The sequence below is a fragment of the Delphinapterus leucas genome, chromosome 4, assembly GCF_059928025.1.
Source record: "Delphinapterus leucas isolate spDelLeu-1000000601 "Yukka" chromosome 4, BTC_Dleu_Yukka2, whole genome shotgun sequence".
Taxonomy (NCBI): Eukaryota; Metazoa; Chordata; class Mammalia; order Artiodactyla; family Monodontidae; genus Delphinapterus; species Delphinapterus leucas.
The window spans coordinates 68,183,573-68,202,728 of NC_143132.1; the positions used below are offsets into that span (position 1 = coordinate 68,183,573).

Sequence of the window (19,156 nt, forward strand, 5' to 3'; positions counted from 1 at the left end):
TTTATCTTTTGTTGGTAAATTCAGTCTTCAGTGGTCTGAGAGTGTCTTTATTCAAGAATTAAGGCAAGGGCTTCCCTGGTGGCGCAGTGGTTGAGAGTCCGCCTGCCAATGCAGGGGACACGGGTTCATGCCCCAGTCCAGGAAGATCCCACATGCCGCGGAGTGGCTGGGCCCGTGAGCCATGGCTGCTGAGCCTGCGCCTCTGGAGCCTGTGCTCCGCAACAGGAGAGACCACAACAGTGAGAGGCCCGCGTACCGCAAAAAAAAAAAAAAGAAAGAAAAAAAAAGAATTAAGGCAAAATAAAAGCTTAGCTAATTACAGAATTCTAGCTTAACAGTTCATTTTTCTCAGCCCTTTGAATATATTATGCAAATGCCTTCAGGCTTCAGTATTAGTTTTCTATTACTGCCATAACGAATTACCACAACTTCAGTGACTTATAAAAGCACAACTATACTGTCTCACAGTTCTATAGGTCAGAAGTCAGGCATAGGTCTCACTGGGCTAAAATCAAAGTGTTGGCAGGCTTCACTCCTTTCTGGAAGCTTTTGAGTCCATTTCCTTGTTCACTCCAGGTGTTGGTAGAATTCAGTTCCATGCAGTTAAAGAACTGATTTCTCACTTTCTTCACTGGTTGTCAGAGGCTACCCTTAGCTCCTAGAAGCTTCTCACTGGTCCTTGCATCTCAGAACAAGCACAGGGCATCAAATTTTTCTCATGCTGCCATCCCTTATGTGATTAGATTGGGCTGACCTGGATAATCCTGGTTAATCTGAAGGGTAACTTTATTTTTATTTTATATTGCGGTATAGCCAATTAACAATGTTGTGATAGTTTCAGGTGCACAGCAAAGTGACTCAGCCATACATATACATGTATCCATTCTCCCCCAAACTCCCCTCCCATCCAAGCTGCCACATAACATTGAGCAGAATTCCCTGTGCTATACAGTACGTCCTTGTTGGTTATCCATCTTAAATATAGCAATGTGTATATGTCGACCCCAAACTCCCTAACTATCCCTTCCCCTGACCCTGAAGGGTACCTTTAATCACATCTGCAAAATGCCTTTGGCCATGTAAGGTAATATATTCACAGATCAGGAGGTTAAGGTGTGGGCATCTTTGCAATGAGAAGAGGGAGGACATTATACTGCCTACAACAAGAAATATGTTGTCAGTCTAATTGTCATTCTTTTGTAGATAGCTTGACTGTTCCCTCGGCCTGCTTTTAAGATCACCTCTTTGGTGGCCTACAGTTTCATTATGTTTCTTGGTATGGGTTGTTTCTTTTCTTACCCTTGTGAACACGGCCTCTCCTCCATTATCTTTTGACATCTCTATTAAACATATGCTAGATCTTTCAAATCAGTCCTCTCACCCTCAACTCTGTACCACAGCCTCATGCACAGGCGTGTGAACACCTCAGCCCTCATGTCCAAGCTCCATCCCTGAAAACACTTACTCCGTGGCCATTCTTGATGCAGACTGTGGCATAGTCTACCCTTGGGAGAGAGACCCAAGGAAGAGTCCTGGAAGTAGACTTGAAGCTGTGTAGGTGGGAAGTTAGAGTTCCAGGTACCTAGTGGGTGGCTTAGAAGTGAGGTGCGCAGGTTCCAAATGGACACATTCTCTTGACCTTGTGCATTCCTCACCTTGTGGAGATGGGCATGGCCAGAGGAAGGTTGAGAGTGAGACCCTCTCAAACCAGAAGTCCAGGGCGGGACTCCTCTTGCCCATATTCAAGGGCAGTAACATATGAGACAATAAACATGCTTCTTTTAAGATGAAGAATGCTGGCTAAGGTAAGATGAGGAGGAGGAAGTATTCTAGACAAGAGGTTGAGGATGTGAAGGTCAGGGAAGTTTGGAAGTATAGAGAGATATTGATTTCAGAATAGGAAAGAGATGCATGCTGAGATTAGCTGGCCACTACATTGCAGAAATCTGAAGTCAAATATGGCCACAGTCACAGTAGATTCAGCCTTTTTAAGAGCTCTCTGCACAGAATACTCTTCCAACTGTGTTCCCAATGTGCTGCGTTCCTAATTCGCCTATCTTAAAAATTCTTCAGGTCTCAACTTGAATTTCACTTTTTTTTTAAAGGACTTCCTCCCAACCCCAGATTAATTTATCCTTCTCCTCCTTAAACTTTTCCAAAGAATCTGTAATTTCTCTTTTGTTATACCGAGTCACACTTGTTAAGTTGTCCATAGCTGCCTTTCTGATTATTTCGGCTGAAAGCTTTAGGAAGACATTTGTCTTGTCCAGCATCGTAGCCCCAGCACTGAGAAGGTGACTGAAATACATACATCTGGTGACCAAGATATATTTGGTGAATTAATAATTTAGCCTCATGGTGCCTGAGTGGCATTACTTGAAATAGCTGAATCCAAAAGGGGTAGCAGTAGAATATTGGCCGTCTGGTGTCCTTCCACTGCACATAAGTTCATTTCACACATAATTTTCAGAGCCAGTTACTTTGACAAAGGTGATTTATTTTGATATATAAAGCACTTTATAAGATTCTCTGGAAAATCTAAAATCATCTTGCCGTCTTAATATGTTACACTATCATCATTTTACAAAATAAAAGGATTGGATTGTATACTGGAAAATCTCTTCATTACATGTAAAACATTTTTGCTATTGCCTATGGTAAAGAAGATAAAAGGACAACTTGAAGGAGAGGGAGAGGTCCTAAGAGTGTTTTAGTTGTTATCTACCCACCCCAACCCCAAGAGAGGAAGACAAAGATGAAGGCACTAAGATGATAGTTTATTTGACATATTCAAACCACTCTTTGAGTCACTGATGGTCATTATTTGGTTAGTTCCTCCAAAGGAAGGTCATACCTGTTGTTAAAATGATGTGGAAGTTAATCAACAGAGCTGCCACTTGAGGGTTTCCTCCAAGGCTGCTGTGGAGACAGCATCATTTGTCCTGAGTAATCCTGTACATGATTTTGGATGCAAGTCCACAAATACTGGGGCACAGCCTGTGTGTCACTAAAAATGACAAAGGTTTCAGGGCTGGAAACATTGTCAACCACACTGTCATGGCAATCTACAGCTCCAGGATGCAATGGTGGGGGAACAATATTTAACTGATGACCCTTGCAGAAGGAGCCTGTGAGTACTTCAGCCTCAAACACATAGATCAGCTTATCTGTGGCAGATGTTTTCTTGATCTGGTGTGCTATGTTTTTGAGGTTCTTGGTGAAGTATATTCCAGCTCCATATTTTGGGTCTGATAAGAGAAAAAAAATTAAAGATTATTATGATCTGACAAATCACATTGCCTATTTGGGTACTAAAATGTATTCACTCCTTAGTCCTCCAAATAATCACCACTTCCTGCTCTCAAGTCCCTGTGTCTGTAGCAAAGACACCCAAAGTTGTTCACTTGGGGCAAATTAACACTAATATCACGAAAATAATGATAGCTTACATCTTAATATACCATTAGAGTTTATAGAGGAGTCTATGATTTACAAAGCATTTTTACATTGATTATCTTCAATTAATACGTGATTTGGGTAGGATCTCCATATAGCATGAAAAATCTGAGGTTCAGTGAGAGTATGACTTAAGTCAACCTACCAGCCGAGCAGCTAATAAAGACAGCATAATGTAGGGAAGGTTCTGTTTCTATTAGAACATGGCCTGACATCTACAAGCTACAAATAAGGATATGTCTAGAACTCTTTAGAGCTAGTGAAAAAAGCATGTAAGAAAGGCAAAGTGTCTTCCAAATTCATGGACAGCATTACACGAAAAATATGTCAAAATAAGGGGAATGCTGAGCATATGAAGTAACGTTAGTGTGCATGCTACATTGTTCAGGAGGAGACACTCTGGATTTTGGGGACACAGACATCTGGTTACTAGAGGGATATTCTCTACTGTGGGGCAGGGATAGGTGTGGTAATACCAACCTTAAATAGGAGGCAAAGATGAGACTTGGTTCCTCATCTACTGGCGCTTAGTCTAGGGATTTTTCCGTTCCAAAAGCTAATCCAAATAGATGAATCTCTAACTGAGGGATGTCAGTATTGACCAGACAGATGGAAGGAGCATTTGGAGGGTCCTAGCAGCTTCCCTGGTGTCCCTGAAATCACTCCATATAATCATTCACCTGCCCCATTAGTTCTGGCCCTTGAGACACACCCCAGCGAGGAACAGAAACCTCTCTAGATCTGAGGCTTGAAGTCACTTTACTGGGTATGAGCAAGTGTCCTGGGCCTGGACACAATGCGGGGCACTAAAACCCTGCCCGTCTGTTAGAGAGCATGGCTGAATATTAGAGAAAGAAAAGGTGTGTCCAGCTCCCTGAACCTCAGCCACAGTTGGAGGCTGACCCCGTCACATCCCAACCCTTCAGCCTGAATTCAGACCAAGCCCTGAGGCAGTTACTGAATGAACCCTGTCACAGAAAGACTCCTAAGGCTGGACTGAGCCTAGAACAGTCTGGGCTCTGGTCCATGTTCTCCCCTCCCTACACCCCAGCCCACAGTGGCCTGTAACGTGGGAACTCTGCATCCATACACATAGACAGGTCCTGGTTTGGGGGTGGCATCAGTGGGGCCATGGACACTGAGAATGGCTATCAGGCTTGGGGCCAGTCCCAGAGCAGGTCAGTGGGGTGCAGGGAACCACTGAGAAGCAGCATGAAGGCTGGGGCCAGAGCATGAGCCTGGCAAAATAGCCCACAGAGAATTTCTACATGCTTTTGATCTAGGTCCATGCTCACCAGGAAGTTTTCCATTCATCAGGCATCCTTAATACTGTGATACAAGGAGGATGTGCCCTATTCCAACCACTGGAAATGAATATTCTCCACACTGATATATATGCTTGTCATCTGTCTTCTCTTCTCTGGAATATTAAGAACTCTCAGGAAGCTGAGGACCAAACTCTGGTCCTCAAGGTAATAATCCCTGCTTAATGCCCTCTCTATCCCTACTTAGAGGGGGAAAAAACTGAAAACTTCTTTGAAGCCATATTCTCTCTCCCTCCTTCCCTTCCATTCTTCCCTCTCTCTTTCTTTACATTTACTTGGGACATAACCAAACACTGTTTCAGGTTCTAGAGCAGCACTGAACAGTAGAAGTGTAATGGAGGGCTTCCCTGGTGGCGCAGTGGTTGAAAGTCTGCCTGCCGATGCAGGGGACATGGGTTCATGCCCCGGTCTGGGAAGATCCCACATGCCGCGGAGTGGCTGGGCCCGTGAGCCACGGCCGCTGAGCCTGCGCGTCCGGAGCCTGTGCTCCGCAAGGGGAGAGGCCACAACAGTGAGAGGCCCACGTACCGCAAAAAAAAAAAAAAAAAAAAAAAAAAAGAAATGTAATGGAAGCCACATATGTAATTTTAAATTTTCTAGTCACTGCATTAAAAAAGGTAAAATTAATAGTATATTTTTTAGCCTAGTATATCTAAAATGTTATCATTTCAACATGTAATCAACATAAAAATTACTGAGATATTTTACATTCTTTTCTTTGGCAGTGGTCTTTAAAATCCAGTATGTATTTGACACTTACAGCACATCTCAATTCAGATTAACCACATTTTAAGTGCTCAATATCCACATGTGGCCAGTGGCTACCATGATGGACTTGAGCTTCAAAAGTGGCTAAGACATGTTCACAAAGAGAACTCCCCACATGTAAACAGATAAAATACAGTACAATTTTATGTGGCAAGAAAATATTTTGAGATAAAATTCAAAGATTTCTTTTTTGGGGGTTTCTTCTTGCTCCTCGTTCCTCTACCCATTGAGTTCTTGCTACTTATCACCTCAGAGGCAAAAAGAATAAAATTTAGAACAAATTCAATTGAATATACATATATATGATATATACATGTATGTATACATAAATGACAAAATTATTTTTAATCAAGCAGAGAATATAGTCATAAAAGTCTGGCTTTCAGAGTTAGGTTTTCTGAGAGAGAAAAAGGAGGTTTTTTTGAACCAAAAGGCTAAAAGCCTGAAGAATTTAGAGCATGGAGTTTATACCATATATGAGAGAGGAAATAATACAAGATATTCTAAAGCAGTCTTCTTACTTCAAGATAAAAGTTTTGGGCTTCCCTGGTGGCACAGTGGTTAAGAATCCGCCTGCCAATGCAGGGGACACGGGTTCGAGCCCTGGTCCGGGACGATCCCACATGCTGTGGAGCAACTAAGACTGCACCACAACTACTGAGCCTGTGCTCCAGAGCCCACGAGCCACAACTACTGAGCCCACGTGCCACAACTACTGAAGCCCGCACGCCTAGAGCCCGTGCTCCGCAACAAGAGAAGCCACCGCAATGAGAAGCCTGCACGCCACAACAAAGAGTAGCCCCTGCTCGCTGCAACTAGAGAAAGCCTGCACGCAGCAACAAAGACCCAACTCAGCCAAGACTAAATAAATAAATAAGTTAATTTAAAAAAGAAAGATAAAAGTTTTTCCTTCTACCTGGTAGTAAGAGAAGAATCAGAGAGGACATGACTAGAACTCTTGGGGACTCTGAGAACTTGCTCACTTTACTGCCTCACTCCCTTGAAAGAGCCCTGGGAGCCAAGATGGAGCAGAATAATAGAAATCTCAGAGAAACTGGGGGGACTTCCACAGCAGAAGGGACCATTGCCTGACCCCGCTGAGTGCAGCCCCTCACCCAGCCTGGCACTTGAGTGGAAAGTAGCAATGGCTGGGAAGATGTCCAGAACAGGTGAGGACAGCCCCCCGCAAGAACCCGCATTTCAGCTTGGAGGATGAGCACACTCAAAAGTTTCCTGTGCTGCAGGAGGCCCACAGACCTGGCCGGGAAATGATTTCCCCCGGCATGAAAAACAGAGCAGCCTGTGTAGACACTACTTAAGAGCAAAGGGCATTGGAAATTTAAGTCTGGGAAGGTGCTAATGACCAAAGCCCAGGGTGGCTTACCTACCAGAGGACACTGGGGGCAGAGGACAGATGGGGGGCCATAAGCTAGACCACCCTCCCCACAATGCCTGCCCACCATCTAGAGCAATCTCAAGGATATTAGGAGAAGAAAGGGCAAAGCCTTGCAGGAACTGAGTTTAAACACCAAATGGGGACTTCCCTGGTGGTCCAGCAGCTAAGACTCCGTGCTCCCAATGCAGGGGGCCTGGGTTCAATCCCTGGTCAGGGAACTAGATCCCACATGCCACAACTAAGAGTTTGCATGCTGCAACTAAAAGATCCCACATTAAAAAAAAAAAAACAAAAAAACCCACATGTCGCAACTAAGACCTGATGCAGCTAAATAAATAAATATTTTTTAAAAGCCAACCCAAATGGACTAAGAAAACTCTGAAAATGACTGAGTTCATCCTGAACTGTCAGGATGGAGTTTTCCATATCTGTGGACATGGGCGCATGAAAGCTAAAGTTCAGTTATAGAACCATAAAGAAAACAAGTCCCACACCTGAGATGTGTGGGACTGTAAATTTTTGTACTTGTTAGATTTACAGATGTAACAAAGCAATGAAGTACAGGAGCACACAGGGAAGCAACTTGCTGGGCCTGCAGGAGCTGCAGAAGGTGTCAAACAGGAGATGCCATTTGAACTATATCTTGAAGAAGGAAGAGGAGTTCGCAGGACTAGAAAGGGTGAGGACAGAAGCCATTCCACATGGAAAGGCACAGAGGCATGAAAGCATACAGCACGTATTTAGGAAGGTCTAAGAAGTTCACAGCTAGGGTGTTGAGGAATATAGTAAGCGATAAGCTGGTGAAATAACATGGGTCCAAGGCCCTAAATGCTCTGCTAAGGAGTTTGGGTTTTTTACCTTGTAGGCAACTAAAAATGTAGATGTTAAACGGGCGTGTAATTTTTTAGCATGCTAATTCTGGTAGCAGAGTAAAGGACAGGTCAGATGGTTTTGAGGCAAGGAAAGGACCAGGTAATGGTCTAGGCTTAGGGGAAGATGAACTAAAGCAGTAGGAACAGAGAGGTAAGTCTGGACTGAGAATTTTATTGAGAATCACTAGAACTGCATGACTGCCTCAATATGAGAGTGAGAGAAAGGAAGGAATGGAGGATGATAAAGTTTCCAGCCTAGGAGACCTGGTAGATGGATGGGGGTATTAGCCAGTTTAGGGAGTATGGGGGGTGGGGTGGGGGGAGCCCCTTTCTTAAGGAAAAGTATGGCCAAGAAAAGCGTTCAGTTTGCGGTGGCTATGGGACATCTAGGTAGAGATGTCCAAAAGACAGAAATATGGGCCTGCGGGTCCGGAGAAACGTAGGGGGTTAGAGTTACAAATTTGCAAGTCATCACCATAGAGGTAGGAGTTGAAGTCATGGGAATAGGTATAATCACGCAGGGGGACATTGTAGAGGAAAAAGAGCGAAGGTTCCTTCAGAACTCCAGAAAATACCAATATTTAAAAAAAGGACAACAGATGGACTCACTAGATTTAAATTATAAGGGCAGGAACTCTATTTTGTTTCACCGTTGTATCCCTCCCACCTAGCACAGGGCCTGACTCTTAGAATGGTTTTCAATAAATACTTAGGGAATGAATGAATGAATCCAATAAAGAAACTGCAAGCATGCAGGAACATTCTTGCTGCATTCATCCAAGTCTTACAAGCAAGAGATGAATTCAGAATAGAACTGGCTAGAATGCAAGAAAGATAGAAAAAAATAAATAAAGCTTTGTTAATAGAAGCCCCCTCTACCAACACATGGCATCTAAGTTTACTGAGAGTCCCATAATTTGGAACCATGCAGGTGTGAAAAAGCCAGGAGCCTTTACACTCCAAATGAAAACTAGGTTAAAAAAAATGAGTTGCTCAGTGGTGACAAAACTGATGTCTCCAGGGTTTCTCAGGCACGTTCAGTTAAACGTTCTCACCAGACACATTGGCACAGGTCACATTATGAGTATTATCTCCCCACTGAGTCTGAATTGCCTGAATTCCCTCAAGGCAGTAGCTGTTGAGCTAATGGCTAGGGAAGTGGGCAGAGCACAGAGGCCAGTAGGTAAAAGACCAGAATCTTGAGGCTTAAAGACTAGATGGAGACAAGATATTTGGCTGGGTTAAAAAGACACAAACTTGACCAGAAACAAACAGGCCTCATGCTGCTTAGTTTTTAAAGGAATTGTATGGCTGAAAAAAACTGTAAGTCCAGCTATCCTGGGAGCATTCTAGATCCCTAGGGCAATCCATAGACCCCTGGTAGGCAGTTCACCTAGAAATGACCAAGGGCGGCAATACGTAAGGAAGATTTTTCCCAGAGTGCAAAACAAATGTCTTACTCCACTCCCAGAATAGAATACTATACCGGTCCAGCAGCACGTGGTTAGTGGTATAGACCAGTGACTTGTGTGTTTTCCTTTCTCCCCTTTCGAACTGGGAGTTTTTATTGCGGTTTTCCTGCTCCCTCTCATATCGTTGTGTAACGAATGTATTAGGAAAATTACCTTGCCTTTAAGCTTTAAGAAAGTACTGTCTGGACTTGAGGCTGATGATAAGCTAAGATGAGACTTTGTGACGGTCTTCCTTGGGAGGATGGTGTGTGTCTTAGCTACTTGGGGAAGAAATAATGTGCACAGATGTTGGGTAGGCTATTAGCAGCGTCTACCACAGAACTGAAAAGAGGGCACTCGCTGGATTTGAAAAATATGAGGATCGTGATGTTCTTAGAGTAGTTTAAATCAAAATAGGAGGGGCAGGGGTGGAGTGCAGAGATGCCAGCTACAATGGGTTTAGGAGCAAATGGAAGTCGTGAATTTTTAAGATTTTGCCAGTGAAAGGATCATACTGATCATCACTTTCCTGGTTACACTCCAAGACTTCTTGGTGGGGATTCATTTATCAATTTTTACCCCCAGGTGAAAAATTGTTCAGGTCCAATTTTTACCCTGGGTATTGCTTATGTTTTCTCTGGGGCAAAGAGATCATTTCCAGAACCTTTGCTTTCCAGAAATCAAGCCTTGGAGTAGGCTCTGCAGGAAGGATCATGCTATGTATTTGAAAGGTGAAGATCAAAAGCGACATATTTAATGGACCAGGCAAAATCAAGCTGCCTCGCTAGTATCCTCCATGATGATTACTAAACTTCTTAGCTTCTTATGGAGAGATTTAAAAGAGAAACTATAGCAGTAAAGTATGAAATATTTTTGTACAACTGAGACATAGAAGCTACTACACGTAGAACCCCCATAACTAAGGTGATGCCTAATTCATTCACTGGCAGCTACTGGAAATGAAGAGGATGGAAGAGAAAAGACCAGGGCTTCCCTGGTGGCGCAGTGGTTGAGAGTCCGTCTGCCGATGCAGGGGATGTGGGTTCGTGCCCCGGTCCGGGAAGATCCCACATGCCGTGGAGCGGCTGGGCCCTTGAGCCATGGCCGCTGAGCCATGGCCGCTGAGCCTGCGCGTCCGGAGCCTGTGCTCCGCAACGGGAGAGGCCACAACAGTGAGAGGCCCGTGTACCGCAAAAAAAAAAAAAAGAGAGAAAGGACCAACTTTATTATATTCAGGAAAATACTCTTTTAATTAAGGGAGGAAGATTGTTTGGTAGCGTTGATAATAATTTCGTTGAGATAAGAAAAAAAAAAAGCTCCAGGGTGCCCTCTGCAGATAGGACACAAACACAGAAAGGGGAAAAACCGTGTGAACTGTAGCTCTTACTGCAAACAATTTCATCCACATAAAAGCCACCAGCCACAGTATACGTGAAGGAAAAATTTTAAATATGACCCTTTCCAAATAACTTTACCACTAAATCCCAGTTGTAAATGACCCCCTTACCAAAGCAACAAATGCTGTTAGTGGTGAGTCATCTGCTGATGTCTGCTCACCAATTCCCGCATAGAGTAACCCCGATTATGAGGGACTGACACCTACCGCAGGGCACGGAGTACGTTCTGTGAAAGCCGACTCTGCATACCATTTTGCAGAACTGGTGTGGGACTTGCTGAAACAACCTGTGGCTCACAGGTTTCCCGTGGGTTCTCTCTTCCATCATTTTCTTCCTTCTTTGGAAGGCAGCCATGAGAAGTGCATTGTCTATCTTCTCCACCTACAGCCCAAGGAAATGAAAAACTGAAAAAGAAACTGGAGAACTGCTACTTAAATTGCCTGCTACTCTGCTTCAAAAATAAAGGCACTTATGTGCATATTACTTTGCATGTGATTTGCTTTTCATATAAAGTTGCTAAGAGTCTCTCCTGGCCCCAACCCTCTCCTATTTTGACTTCTATCTCTTCAAAATTCCCTGTCCCTACTTCGATAAAAATTCCCTGAGCAATCACTATATGATTGCTGGTAATGAAATGGTCAACTGCAGACACAGTCTTTGCCCTGTTAAAGCTCATAGTTTAGTGAGAGCTAAAAATAGGTAAATAATTATAAGTGTGATAAATGCTATTGCGTTTCTTTTATTTTGCTTCAAGACAGGCAGATAGCTTATCTCTGAGTCTTGGGTCTATGCTTCTACATCCTGACATCATTTCTACCACTTGATTCCAATTATATCTCTCATACCTGCCCATCCCTGCCCTCCTTTCAGACTAATTCCTAGGATTCCAGGTCATTGAGCAGCTAGCTTAGAGACATTAGCAGGGGAGTTCTTCTTTTGGCTGTAGAACCAAGTGAGAGCAGATAAGTCAAATTCCTCCCTTAATTAAGTATACCTTTATAACCCACAAACCACAGTCTTCAAACTGTTTCTTTTGATCCTGAATTTCTCGAGTTGAAAGCTTCAGGCATTTCAAAAATGTATTTTCCTTCATTGGATTCTGGTTTTCTGGTTGCTGATCAATCTGCTGCCCTGAAAATGAGTAACATAAAACTTTGTCTCAGTGCTCGTGAGAGGGAAAGGTTTGTAAGGAAATTAAATGAGGGAATTCCCTGGCGGTCCAGTGGTTAGGACTCAGTGCTTTCACTGCCGGGGCCTGCGTTCGATCCCTGGTCGCGGAACTAAGATCCTGCAAGCCGTGCCCCATGGCCAAATAAGTAAATAAATAAATAAACAGAAATTAAATGAAACAAATTATAAAAATTTGGAGGAATATATGAGCAGTTTAACTTGTATGCCTCATATGTTTAGGACATGCAAGGACAGCTATGATACCATGAGAAGTCATAGGATAAAATAGGGGGTTAATAAATTTGTCCTCAGGACTTCCTTGGTGGTCCAGTGGTTAAGACTCCACACTTCCACTGCAGGGGGCTCAGGTTTGATCCCTGGTCCAGGAACTTCCAGATGCCGCGGGGTGCGGGCAAATAAATAAATAAATAAATAAATAAAATAATCGAGCTCAAGAAAAAACGTTACATCCCATGGGAGGCAGAATCTCCCACAGAATGAATGAATAAATAAATAAATAAATTTGTCCTCAGATGATTTGGATTACGAAGCTGAGGGGATAAGAGAAAAAAGAGCATTAATATATACTCCCCCCATCAATGCTGTAATGATGATATATAGTTGTATTGCTAATAGGAAATGTTTGTATTTCTAGCCAGGATGCCAATCAACAAAAAACATAAGCATACGAAAATGTTAAGGGGTGATGGAAAACGGTATGACATTTATGTAATACCTCAAAGTTTTCGAAACAGTTTTGTATCTCTACCTCATTTGGGTATTACAAACCACCACTGAAATAATTAACACAGTTTTACAAATAGGGAAATTGAAACTCAGAGAAGTTAAGTGACTTGCTCAATATCACAAAGCTAATAAGTACAGATCCAAGATTATAAACCTGGCTTTCACCAGTGCTTTCTGTAAGGGGCGAGGCAGAATATTTAGTATATATGTTATTCATAGGCCACCCAACCAAGAAGAACAAAATTTGGAGTTTGTGGTGTCATGTCTTTCCTCCCTTCCTTCCTTTTCCCTCTTTCTTCCTTCTTTCCTTCCTTAACTTCTTCCCTATTTTACATTCAAGGGACAACCTTTTATTGCCCAAAGGAGCTCCTTACTGGACTAAATACGCAGATGGACATATGAAAACACCAAAAAAGGCTTCTTTTCTTTCAGTTTACTTTCCATTTGACTTAAGACCAAGTATACTAAAATGACCTAATCCCTAGCACATTATCTAATTGAGTGGGCTCAATTTAACCACAAAAAGCAGATGTTAAATTCAGAGAAACTTACAGAGGGCCAAGTTGTAAATCCAGAAAGCAGGAAAGCGGGAGGAACATAACTCCATAGCAGAGGAACACCAAAGCCAAGACATTTCAAAGAGACTGTAAATTAAATCTGGAGAGCAATAGCTCACATTTATAAAGTATAGTTTAAGAGTTCAGTTCTCTTGAGTTCAGCAAACATTTACTGAGCTCCTATTACATGCCAGGCACTGAGCTGGGCACCGGAAACTCAAAGATCCACGAAGTCCTGCCATCAGAAACACTCACCAGGAAGGATTAAAAGAGAACCATAAAAGAGGAGCATATGCCTATCTTCTATTATTTAAAACATACTGTTCTGGTGGATAGCTGATGCTCCCTGTAGTAATAACTCATTTCAAAATTACCCATTTTGGGTTTGCCCAGTGGCGCAGTGGTTGAGAGTCTGCCTGCCGATGCTGGGGATACGGGTTCCTGCCCCGGTCCGGGAGGATCCCACATGCCGCGGAGCGGCTAGGCCCGTGAACCATGGCCGCTGAGCCTGCGCATCCGGAGCCTGTGCTCTGCAACGGGAGAGGCCACAACAGTGAGAGGCCCACGTACCGCAAAAAAAAAAAAAAAAAAAAAAATTATTCATTTTGTTAATGTAGATCTTAACCTGATTAAGAGGGGGTGAGTCTCTATGAACCTCTGAAACGCTGCTGTAGAATAATATGCTTAGTCATCAACTGCCAAAAAATGCCACCTTGCAGCAGAGCAAGGGACTTAACATGACTAAATTGCCAACAGCTAGGAGAATGGGCCAACTTTACGAATGCAGTTAAAGTAATGCCACAAGCATTACAGGACATCAGTGTTATTTTCTACCTTGTTCTCTTGAGAAGTGTCAATGTCAGTTTAAAGACCCACATTCACTATGTTTTAAGAGCTAAGTAGAAATCATAATCTTGGGTCTCATTCTTGAGTATTATTTTTGTCCATGTTTTTTGACATTGGGTTTTCTGTGGACTATGGATACAACATTTATTGCAAACTCCCACTCACTTCGACCATATCTGCCTGAACTATTTTTACAAATATATGGTGAAAATAAGATGTTCTCTGAAGTTTTACATCTGAATTTTTGCACTAAAGTCACTCTCCATGTTACAACCAGTGATCTTTCTAAAATACAAGTCTGACCTTGTCTTTGCTTAAAGTCATTCAAGGCTCTCCATTTGTTTCAAGAAAAACTCTGAATACTTTCATGTGATTCATAAAGTCTTGCATAACCTAGGCCCAGCTACGGTCTGATTTCTTGAAAGTTTCTTTCTTTGCCTTACTAACTCCTACCTATTCTTCACTTCTCCATTTGTGACACATCCCCTGAGAAGCTTTCCCCTTACCTCCCAAGTCTGGGTTAGGTGCCTCACCTAGTTGTTTCCAGAGCACTCTCAACTTCCTGTTCATAACTAACCTGCTTACCTCTCAGTTTCCCCAGTTAGATTTTTTTTTTTTTTTTTTTTGCGGTATGCGGGCCTCTCACTGTTGTGGCCTCTCCCGTTGCGGAACACAGGCTCCGGACGCGCAGGCTCAGCGGCCATGGCTCAAGGGCCCAGCCGCTCCGCGGCATGTGGGATCTTCCCGGACTGGGGCACGAACCCACGTCCCCTGCATCGGCAGGCGGACTCTCAACCACTGCGCCACCAGGGAAGCCCCCCAGTTAGATTTTGAGTGGGAACAATGTTCATCTTATCACTGTATCCCAAGCACCTAGCACAATGCTTCACATAACACGGATGCAATACACATTAGTTGAATAAATGAAAGAAATAAGCCTCCATTTCCCAAGACAGTATTTTCAATGGTATGATCTCCCAATTAGCTCTAGGGCTAAGTTAAAAGGATCTCTCCAGACCCAAATTCCCACAGTCATCCCGATGGATTTTGCCCCATTGAATGAGTGATACTTGAGTGGACCTCACAGTACCAATGAAATTTACTCTGGTGGGAAGGCTCAAAGTAATTTTAGGGCTCCTAACGCTGTCAGCAATAAATAATTGCAATAAAACTCAATTAAAGAAATGAATTAAGTAAGTGGAATGTGTCTGCATTTGAATGCTCCATCTGCAGAATTAGGGATGCACTTTTTTTCCCTAGAGCCTGGTCTTGGGTTATCCTGGGCTTTCCTCATAATTGCCTCTTAGGCAATCCATGTCATCATCAGTAAACCCAATCGTGTGTGTGTGTGTGTGTGTGTGTGTGGGTGTGTGTGTGTTCATTTACTAATAATTAACCCTGCTGGTGGAAAGAGCCAAAAAACGGTTATAAAAGTTATGGCCTAACAGACCCAGCATGGTTTGCTCTCTCTCCTCTTCCATTCTATCTCTCACTCACTTACACACATGCACGCTCACGCCCAAAAGTTGGAAGGGCTGACTTTCCAACTTAATTGAAAGTTACTCACCTGACAAGCTCCAAAGGATGTGCTCCTTTTTTCTTGCTATTTCTTCTTGAACTTCACACAGCATAAGTTCAATGTTCATAACTGCCTTAAAGAGGTCAGCCTGGGCTCCTTTAATCTCTAAATGTGCTTTTCCCGGGCTGATAATCTCTGAGATAGAAACCCGTGAGGTTTTCTGAAGCTCAGACAAATAGTCATGTTCCTTTTTCCCGAGGTAGAGGATATGCATATCCTCAATGATGTGGTAGTCCTGGAGGGTCAGTATCCTCTGGATCCATGCTTGGGCCTCATCTATCTTTTCCTGAGTGGATCCCACCAGATTGAGGACAGGAAATCTATTTTCTCTCTTCTCTCTGGTCCCCTGGGGGACTGAAAACACTATCATAAGCAACCACAGAAGGCAGGTGGGTTTTAAACCAGTACAGAACAAAACACCATAGCCACTGTTTGCCCTGAGCATCCTTAGCAGTAGCAGCCTCAATTAAGTACCTATCTCTGAGAGCTTTGCTGGGTACAAAGAAAATCTAAATGTATATATAAATGTCTCCTTGGGGACACAGAGTTTAGCTTATCATGTCTTGCCCCTGCTGTGTTGCATTTGTCAATTTACAGAGGAGTTCACCTTGTAATCTCATCCTGGATGCTAACCAACTATTATTGCTTGCTGAATGGGATTTTCCGTAAACTCTTGTTACCACCAGGTTTAAAATCAAATATCTCTGAAAGCCATAGATAAAGCCAATTTTTGAAAAATTGGAAATTATCATAGTATAATGAAACAAAGAAATACCCATAATTCCACTACCTGGGATTCCTTTTTATATCTTATCTGTATATGACAGGACATCTTGCACCTCCACAACCAACATTTGGAGTTCAGTGCTGCTAAACAATGGAATATTATAGCAATGAAAAGGAGTAAACTTTAACTATACGGATAAATCTCAGAAACATATTTTGAGGGGAAAAAGTAAGTTGAACACTTAATATTTCTAGGCATTATTCTAAGTGCTTTACATGTATTATTTTATTCAATTCTCACAATCCTATGAAATACGTACTATTAGTAGGACCCATATTACAAATGAGGAAACTGATTCAGATAGTTACTAAGTAACATGCTCATAGTTATAGGACTTGTAAGTGGTGGCCAGGGAGCTGGTAGGTGTGTGGGCAACCTGACTCCAGTGCTCATACAATTCTGCTTCCCAGTGAGTGATCTCAGGACAGTAGTGGTCATTAGCATCTTTTCCCCTGATATAGCAGTTGGGTGGTACCAGGAGCTATGAAAAAGTACCAGGACGTACCTAAAAGTAGGAGAGGGAGAATGGCCTCCCTCTGGTAACAATAAAAGCCAAAGTTTTAGACAACAGTAAGAGGTGACAGAGATTCTTATATTGATGACATACTTTTTAAAACAACGCTTGTTCTGCCTGGGAGCTTATATTATTTTTAGGAGAAAATAAAAACAATGCATGGTGATATTTCATTTATCCATCATTATTAGGAAAGAAGAGTTGTTCTTCTAGGTAACTAAATTATTGAAATCACTCAAGGAGTCTCTTCTAGCACCAAAACATAATTCACTTTAACTATTTATTAGTTAAATACTTATAATAGAAACATACTTCCCTGCCGTACTAAATAGTTTAACTTTTCCTTAATAATCTGAGATCATCATCATTAATCATTATTAATGTCTGTTACTGTACTGTACTATAATTCCTTTATTGATGTCCTCAAAAATTACTGAAGTAAATGGCAACGCCTGGCCCCATTTTTCAGATTAATGATGTAGGGACATTTGTATGTTCCTCTTGCATATTATCCTCTCCTAAAACTCCTCTTATCTAACTTCCCTAGAGTCACTGTGGTTTCCCAAACATGCAGTGCATTTGTTTGCTTCTGTGAGTTTTCTTCACTTTGGGTGCCCTACCCCCACCAACTCTGGCCATTGAAAATCTTGCCATCCTCAAAGCCCAACTCAGAACCATCTTTTCCATGAAGCCATTCTTGCTCCCTTCCAGTCAAAGGGCATCTCTCCCTCTTCTAGGCCACCTTGGGAGTCTGTCCATCCTCTCATTCATTATTTATCCCCTGGCATTTGTTTAATGCTTCGTAATTTACAGAACATTTTTACATAATCTCCAGTTATCCTCACAACACTCTGTCATTATCACCATTTTACAGATAGATAAATAGGCTCATAAGAGGTGCAGTCACAGGCCAGAGCTCTTCAAGTTCCCTCTTCTTCATTTCCAACACTGCTGGACACTGAATGTCCAAAAGTGAACTCTTCTAATAAAGGGTATAAGCAAATCATTTCGACCCTAATAGAAAATATCCTAATAGTTTCTAGTGCTGGTTGAATGTCTGGTGTTCTTAACATCTATAGAACACTGTGGATTAAAAGACTATTTCAGAAGTACACATCCTAGTTGTCACGACACAGTTCCATCTCAGTCCACTCAAACTCCTCTACAGGAATGGAGTTATAAGACAAAGTTAATCCTTCTCCAACAACTACCAGGGTTGGTTTAGTCCAGTGATCCCCAGACCTGGTTCTGCAGCAAAACTGACCAGGAAGCATTGAAAAATATACATGCTTGGCCCAGACCCAAAGTTCCTGAATCAGAATCTGTAGAGTTGGGCCATACATATTTTTGTTTGTTTGTTTTAAAGTTTCCATCACAATCCCAATGATTACTCAGGTTTGGGTAGCATTGGTTTAATCCACTTATTATCTGGTATTACTGAGATGTATTTTCTATGATAACTAATAAGTAACCCCATTTAGATGGCACTCCATTCAAATCAGAAAGCGTAACTGGCTTAGTAAGCTTATGAAAAAAATATATAGACATCTATTTGTGAATGAGTTACCCACACTGTGGATTACCTACTTCAACTTAGCTTCTCTCTGTTCATATCATGAAACTAGACTGAGCAAAAATAGAATCATGGTCAGGTATAGAGCACATTGGTATCCAGGCAGGAGCACAATGAAACATGTTTGGCTTATTTATTCATCTTCTCCCCTCCATTAGTTTGGGTGATCAAGAATAAAATGAGCCTATGATGGTAGACTCTATTTCTAGATCCGTGAGTTTCTTACTCACCACCAGGGTAATTGTTGAGACCCTGCAGCTTCAACTTATTCTTTTCCATTTCAGTGCTGAAAACCTACGAGAAGCAAAACAGAGCAGAGAGTCCTAAGTGGGGCTTTTAGCCACTGTCATCAAAATCCCTCTCTCTCCCTACACTCACATACTTGACCTCATCCACTCTTTCATCCCCCATTTCCACTGCCACAAATCTAAAGCAGCCTTTAGGAAAGTCCTCAGGAACAGCAAGTGCAGCACTGCACTCTATTAGAACATGTAGGGGAAACAAGTATAGGAAAAATGGAAAAGAAAAAACAAACAAAAACACCTTAAAATCTGGCATACAAAGAAGGAGAATGTACATCCCACGGCAAAATATCATTTATTCATTCATTCATTCATTCATAGATATTAATGCCCTGCTAATTGCACATTAGGCACTGAACTAAAGCTGTGGATATGTCACTGAAGAAGACAGAGGAAGATGCTCTTGTAATCAATAA

The 19,156-nt window shown here is 42.3% G+C and overlaps 1 protein-coding gene across 3 annotated transcripts in view; it reads right to left on the reverse strand.

Annotated features, from left to right (window-relative positions):
• Positions 1-2,476: 2,476 nt before the first annotated feature.
• PARP9 (poly(ADP-ribose) polymerase family member 9) overlaps positions 2,477-19,156 on the reverse strand; it is a 32,525-nt gene continuing 15,845 nt past the window's right edge. For 2 of the 3 annotated variants that reach the window (XM_022567117.3, XM_022567125.3), the window contains exons 7-11: positions 18,669-18,732; positions 15,553-15,918; positions 11,660-11,796; positions 10,872-11,046; positions 2,477-3,248 (exon numbers count right to left, since the gene is read on the reverse strand). In XM_022567117.3, coding sequence (XP_022422825.1) covers positions 2,878-3,248; positions 10,872-11,046; positions 11,660-11,796; positions 15,553-15,918; positions 18,669-18,732 — 1,113 coding nt within the window. In that variant the 3' untranslated portion in view covers positions 2,477-2,877. The remainder of the gene's footprint in view (positions 3,249-10,871; positions 11,047-11,659; positions 11,797-15,552; positions 15,919-18,668; positions 18,733-19,156) is intronic. The other variant, XM_022567132.3, reaches the window with a different exon arrangement.